At 39.0% G+C, this 7,498-nt stretch overlaps 1 protein-coding gene across 4 annotated transcripts in view; it reads right to left on the reverse strand.

The window, feature by feature from the left end:
• peli1b (pellino E3 ubiquitin protein ligase 1b) overlaps positions 1 to 7,498 on the reverse strand; it is a 39,062-nt gene that overhangs the window by 2,827 nt on the left and 28,737 nt on the right. For all 4 annotated transcript variants that reach the window (XM_016463656.1, XM_016463655.1, XM_016463658.1 and 1 more), the window contains exons 3-6: positions 4,102 to 4,231; positions 3,451 to 3,552; positions 3,003 to 3,200; positions 2,225 to 2,413 (exon numbers count right to left, since the gene is read on the reverse strand). In XM_016463656.1, the coding sequence (XP_016319142.1) occupies positions 2,225 to 2,413; positions 3,003 to 3,200; positions 3,451 to 3,552; positions 4,102 to 4,231 (619 nt within the window). The remainder of the gene's footprint in view (positions 1 to 2,224; positions 2,414 to 3,002; positions 3,201 to 3,450; positions 3,553 to 4,101; positions 4,232 to 7,498) is intronic.

Here is a 7,498-nt window from a genome sequence, read left to right on the forward strand (position 1 = left end):
CGCGCGATTTTTTGCGCAGCTCGTCAGTGAACAACGGCTCTGTGTAGTTAATGCTGCTCAATGTGAAAGCCCGCAGGTGATGGAGATTTACCGCTGATTACAGAACCGGCTTTCTGACAAGATGCGCATTAAATATCGCATGCAATTTATCGTGCAGCCCTAGTCTTAAGTGAGTATGCAATGCACACAGACATAAATGTGCGAAACACACACACCCTATGATTCACGCATTCACCCTGGAATGATATAATTCATGGTTGTGACATATTTCACACAGCCGCCCTTGATTAGCCTTTAGTTTGACCTTCACCATACTGCATTAGTCTCTCTCTCTCTCTCTCTCTCTCTCTCACACACACACCGTTGTAAGGACACTGTGTGAATTGCACAGTGTCTGTCTGAGCTGTGTTATGTGAAGGTCACTAAGTGCAAGTGCAAATACAACACTGTATTTGAGCGAGCAAGCATGCATGCATGGGGGTGTGTGTGTGTGTGTATGTTGGATCACTGTTTTCTTTGCCCTCAACATGTCAAGATCCCATAACGTTCTATATACAGTATTATCTTGAATATCATGTAATGTATACACATGAGCACATAACAGAAATAATAGAAATGACAATAAATAAACAATACATTAATAATTATAATAGCAATAAAAAATACTTTTTAATAACAAAACAATTAATAATATAATTTAATAATTTATTATTTTTTAATTGCAATTATAAATGCTTAACTGTTGTTTTGTTTAAATATATCCTATTCACATAGAATTAATATTAACAATTTCATATTTTACTAGTTTAGGATTGGCAAGAACAGTAATCTCAAAAGTTGATCAAAGAATTCAGTAAAATTAGAAAAATAAATATTATAACTATTTAAAATAAATTATAATAAATTTCCATTTTATGTCACATGATCCTTCAGAACTCATTCTAATATGCTGATATGGCATTATTTTAACAGTTGAAAACAGTTGTGCTGCCTAATATGTTTTGGTGCTACATTGTTCTCAGTATTCTTTGATAAATTAAAAGTTCAATGTAAAAATTATTTACTGTCATTTTTGATCAATTTAATGCATTATTGCTCAAAAGTATTGATTTCTTAAAAAGAAAAATATTTTGCACAGTAATGTGTAGAATCTGCTGCCTTGAGAATTGAATGGTAAAATTATATCTAGTGGTGCACACTGGTGGCATGTGTTAAGCACTAAAAGTGCCCACTGACAAAATGCCATGTCCCAGCTTCTGAACTACTTGACTGTTTCATCAGCATCAGGCCAGAGACTAAACAGTTGGGCTTTAACTTGATCTGTTCTGAGCCAGTAAAGCCAAACGAATCTACAGCATCACAGTCGAGCAGTGTTTGCCCAGCACTGAGGCAGCATTAGATCCATGTTTATTCAGCATTGAGCCATCAGCAGGACTCCTCAGGAGCAGGACATGAACAGCAATCAGGAGCGTGTTTGTTCTGCCTGTGACAACCCAGATTAATGGGGCGCCTCTGAGCCTCTGGACTGTGAGTGCATGCGTATCAGAGAGTGTTTGAGTTGTGCAAAGAAGAATACATAAGCAGCATAAATGTTGCCAAACACATCAAGGGCTCGTGCATATCTAGGAGTCTTTACAGGCCTATATTTGTCCAGACACCCACTGAAGATGACTTGTTATGAGCACATGAGGAAAGTGTTGAGAGCAGTAGTTCTCATTGGACCTCCTGTCTGACGCACTTAACAGATCAACTCCAGATCATCTTACAGCTTTGTGTTACACCGGACAGGGCAAAGCTGTCTCGCCTGGGTCGTTACTCTGGCAACAGCGTCCCAGAGCAACCGGTCAATGGCACCAGAATGCCCCAACGTCCCGTCTTGCAGAGAGCCATATGACTGTTTAACAGAGCTTCAATTTCAGAATCCCATCTGACATTGCATTACAGCTTCCACAAAAGCTGCTTCATGAACACTAGCTAATATTTATGGCCTTTTGATTTAAAACAGAGTATGTGTCTCTAATAACACACACGACATGAAGGTATATACCTTGTGGCGGTAGAAATATGTAATCTAAAGACACCCACTCTAACTGAATGGATTTTCAAAAATAGGCAACTCTTCATAGTTATGTAATATATAAATAATTTCTGGTCGAATATGCAGTAAAAAAGTCCTTGTGTTAGAACATGTATATTTATATATTTGTAACATCGGAGAACTGACCATTTTCCCTCGCTGCTGAGCAGAGCGTGTCTCTCTCAGGGTGAACACGTTTCCGCACACTGAAATCTCTCTCCACACACCAGGTTTGGAGTCCTCAGTGAAACCAAGGCGAGGATGCATTACCAACACGCCGTTAGTAGTCAGACCATCCATCTGTCCATCCAATGTCTTCCACTTTGCTGCTTTCTCCTGTGAGCCAAAAAATATTAGCATTTTATTTTAAAAATTAAAGGGTTAGCGCACCTGAAAATGAAAACTGTCATCATGTACTTATGACATTCCAAATCTGAATGACCGAGGTTCTTCTGCTGGAACACAAAAGAAGATATTTTGAAGAACACTGGGAACCAAATTAACATTGGGAACCAAACACTGAAGCCCACTGATTTCCACTGTATGGAAAAAAGACATCCCTCAAAACATCTTCATGTTTCAAATAAGAAAATAAGTCATATGGTTTTGGACCAACGTGAAGATGAGTAAATATTGACATTTTAACATTTTGAATGAACTAGCCCTTAAAAAAAACAAAAACATTTTTTTGATTCAACAAAGTCCTCAGGTCTTTGAATAAATGTTGACATTATTATTTTAGGTAGATGATACAACATTCAATTTATTAAAAAAGAGGAAATCTTTTTGTATTCCAGATCTGTTTTTATTATAGATTTTAGCATATTTGGCCTTGTTTATGCTTCTCAAAAGCCGTGCTAGTTTCTCGGGTCAAATCAACCACTGCCTTTATATAAGATGAAGTCACACGTTCTCGCCATCTCACCCCTAGAAAGATGTTCTTGGAGGAGTCGAATCCGGCAGCGTAGATGCGGGCGGTATAAGGGGGCGTTCGCTGACACATGATCCGGCATGCGAAGCGAGATATGGTGCTCTGAACTGACTGAGTGTCAGAGTTGCTCTGACTCCCGGGAACCGTGTCGGTCACCACAAAATCTATAGGATTCTCAGTTGAGCGGCCAATCTGAGATGCAGAAAGAGATGAAACATCAAATGCTGCAGAGAAATTTGTAAGATTGCATCCCAGTACACAATTATAGAAACAGTGTAGGAAATACAGAATCAAAGTAGATGCTAGTGCCACCTTGTTTCTGCCTAGTGACAGCATTATTTCAGGCTGACACTTTGAGTAGTGAGATTAACGGACACTTTTGAACACAGTCCAAGAAGAAGTCCTAAAGGACAGCACAGCTGAGTCAGCAGTAAGGCGCTACCTGAAACATGTCTGTATTGCTGTCTTGAGTGTACTCCACCACCACTGTCTGTACACGGGACAACGTGTAGGAAATACTGTGCTGATCCTTGTTACTTATGGCCTAAGAAAAAAGAAAGAGATATGTTAAAATAACACGCTGAAGTCAAGATACATATGCCCAAGATATCACCACTTAACCACCAACTAAAAATAAAATAAGATAAAATAAAAATAATTAAAACACATACACCTAAATCTTACTGCCATAAATGTGGCTTTTTTTTTATTTATTAGTAAATATGCTCATAACGTAAATGAGTAAATAAGTATTATTATAATAAAAATAAGTTAAATTAATAAATACAATTTAAAAATGAAATACATGAATATTAATTCACATTAATTTGGCCAGCAAAAGTTTATTGGGCAGCACAAAAGAGTCTAACACACTGTGGAACCAGGCCGAAAGCTGTTTGTGAAGGAGCCACAGAGAGGTCATTCATGAGCTCAACAGAATCCAGATGTGTGAATGGACACACCCTGTTCCATTACAGCTAAAAACCTACCTAGTTTTTGAACTCAAAACTTCCCAAGAACCAAAAATGACACTGTAACTGCTGATTCTCTTAAATGGTCCTGTGTATTGCCTAAGTGGAGGGTGTGTGTATACCTTGGCAGCCTGTGGAGAGCAGGCTACGTGTACAGTGCTGGGTCTGACGCCGTTGGATTTGGGTCTTTTGAAGAGTGCAAACCTGCTCTTCCTTCTGCCGCGGTCCCCGTTGGGTAGAGAGCCATTATACCTGCAGAAAGAGAGTGAGAATTTCAACTGAAAACACCTGCACTCAACACTTACTCCACCACCAATTCAGCCGCAGGCAACAGGTGGTGAAAACAACAGACAGAAATGCTAACAAAAGCACACAAAAACAAAGCCTGTATGGTAGATATTCGATCCAATGCTTTTCTAAGGAAATGCAGACAGTCATTTAGGTTGTTATCTGGAACCAAAACCCAACCTAAACCAAATTCCACACAAAACCATTCCAGAGTCACAAAGTTCATGATCAACTCTTCATAACATTTATATTTTGGAGAGATGACATACTGAACCTGACACAAACCCATGGCAAGTTTCTTCGGTTAAAAGCCTGATAACTTGTAATATCATCTTTTTTCATGGAGCCTAATATGAACAGGGCAATCATGTGCAGGTGGTCAGTATCCACAGAGACAGGATTACCATGGTGAACAGGGTTAGTAATAACGTCACTTGAAATTTGGCATTCCCACATTCATATGTGGCCTGAAAGTCAATTCAAATCTGATTTATGACAATGTGTCAAGTAGTTACTTTTGTAATTGAGGATGTGACATGTAACATCATACACAAAGTGAAGTATTGTCCACAACTGACTGAATTCACTCATTAATGCACACGTGGCATTCACTACTGTATATATACTGAACAGTGAACAAGCAGCTTTGGACACATTATTTGTGAAAACGCATATTTTTATTTGCAAAGTAGTACAACTGACTCAAAAGTTTGGGATCATTAAGATTTTTTAAATATTTTTGAAGTTATGAAGAAGTTTCTTATGCTTACCAAAATTTGATTTAAAAAATAATAATAATAATAATATTGTGAAATATTAACAATTTAAAATGAAAAAAATAATAATAATAATTTTGAAAAAATTTATTCTTGAAAAAATTTATTAAAATATACATGTATTCCTCTTATGGCAAAGCTGAATTTTCAGCAGTCATTACTCCAGACTTTAGCATCACATGATCCTTCAGAAATCATTGTAATATGCTGATTTGGTGAAATGAGAAAGGATTTTTTTTTTTATTAAAGGGGTCATGCAATTTCAAGTTTTCCTTTCTCTTTGGAGTGTTACAAGCTGCTTGTGCATAGATAAGATCCCTAAAGTTGCAAAGACTAAAGTCTCAAACCCAAAGAGATATTCTATTTAAAAGTTAAGACTCGTCCACGCCCTCCTAAAACGCCTCGTTCAGACATGCCCCCACATGTCTACGTCACTGTGTGGGAAGATTTGCATAATACCGCCCAAATGTTCACGCAAAGAAAGAAGGCATAACTTTGATTCTCGCTGTCGTATTGTTGTTGCCGCCGCCATGTTGTGGAGACGCTGTTTCGTTGCGAAAGCGAAACTACTTTGTTTGGTCTTCCAAAAGAGGACATAACTAGAAATCAATGGTTAAGTTGTATTTACAACACTGTTCCAGAACAGTTCAACCCAAATATTCAGATGTGTCCAGCGCATTTTACGGAGGCCTGCTTCCTGAACCTGGGAGAGTAGCCTACAATGCTGGCTGTGCTCAAAGGTTGTTTCTATAAAGTGGGGCAATACCAACTTTGCAAGGACAGTCTGGCGCTTCTGACTCACAGCCTGCAAGTAGGTTTTCATATTTAAAGAACTTGCCACTGATGATTCAAATGCGAGTTTTGAGCAGTGTAGAGTAGCGCTTGTTGTTTCTCCGATCACAAATGCAGACATGGTTTTATGTTTATGCGGCGTGAAACGCAACACGTAAAAAGACAGTGTAAGTCATTAAAAAAAGGTTTTCTTATGTCCCCTGAATGTAACAAATGCCTCATTTGTAATGGGTTTTGTCTCGACGCACCGGGACACGGCATCACAGTATGGTAAGGGGCGTAACATTTCCATCACACGCTTGAGGTTTTCAGCCAATCACAACGCACTAGATAGCTGGCCAATCAGAGCACACCTCGCTTTTCAGAACGATCAGAGCTTTGTAAAAATCGACGCGTTTCAGAAAGGCGGGGCATAGAAGAGAAATAATAATGTACAGTATGTGGGAAATAATGTGTTTTTTGAACCTAAAGTGCATAAACACATTGCATTACACCAAATACACAAAATAATGTTCCTTTTAGCAGCATCATATGACCCCTTTAAAAGATATTTCGTTTAAAGAATCTCTCTCCCCACCTTGCCGTGGTTTTGCCGTTTATACTGAAGCATTTCTTGGATGTAAAGGCTGAAGGTGAGGTAACTCTCGGCGAGATGATGGCTGAGCTCCTCGACGCTTAACAAATGTGGCTGCTCACTTAGCATTTCTCTGTAACAGCATTTACAAATTAACTTGTGCAGTTAGGACAAATTTAAACTTCTTTAATAAGGAAACAATCTTAGGATACAGCAAAGGCAAAATTATGAAACTGAGCAGTCCAAACACTTAGGGGACGGGGGTGCTGTTGAGACACGCAGAGATTATTCAAGACACATACCGCTCAACGACAGACGCCTCTGGATGCCACACTGTAGAGAACAGAGGAGCAAACAGTAAGAGCAAAAGAGGTTCCTACAACAAACTGTGAATGTATGGGCCTCTTAATGGTAAAATGTTCATGCAATCTCAAAAATGTTCAATTCTCATTAAAAAAAAAACAATTAAGCTGAATCATTCTCTGATTGGAGTTCGCTGAAGGCATGCATTGACGCTGTTGAGTGCATTCTCGACATATTTTGGTAAACTTGGTAAACCGCAATGTACTCTATAAACAAGCTTACCGATTGTGCTTGTTTCTCTTGAGGCGTTCCTTATAAAACTACACTCTCTTTTATATGGACATCAGAAAAATGCAATTAAGATATCTGGAGTTTCCCACCAGGTGACATCTTCAGCTTGAGTTAAGTGTGAAAAAGCCTAATATCCCTTACGGCAAGACTTTCTATGACGATCTCAAGAACTGATGTATGGAGGGGAAAAACAACATTAACAAACAGTTAGAGTCAGCACGGAAAGGGAATTTCATGGACATGATGTATGTGCACACCGAGCAGGGTATTTTTGCAGCAGCGTTTTCTAATCTACGACTGCATTCCTTCAGAAAACACTATGGGAACGACAGATAGAGGGAGGGAAACCCCCCCCCCGGAGAGGTGTAGATGAAGGAAGTCTTTCAGTGTCAGCTGTTGCTGGGAGGAGAGAGTGAAAACAAGGTGGTGGAGGGAAATGAGCCATCTCATCAGGAGGCTGACTCATGGAGCAGTGTGTGTGTGTGTGTGTGGTAA

Source organism: Sinocyclocheilus anshuiensis, unplaced genomic scaffold (assembly GCF_001515605.1).
Source record: "Sinocyclocheilus anshuiensis isolate Anshui unplaced genomic scaffold, SAMN03320099.WGS_v1.1 scaffold784, whole genome shotgun sequence".
NCBI lineage: Eukaryota > Metazoa > Chordata > Actinopteri > Cypriniformes > Cyprinidae > Sinocyclocheilus > Sinocyclocheilus anshuiensis.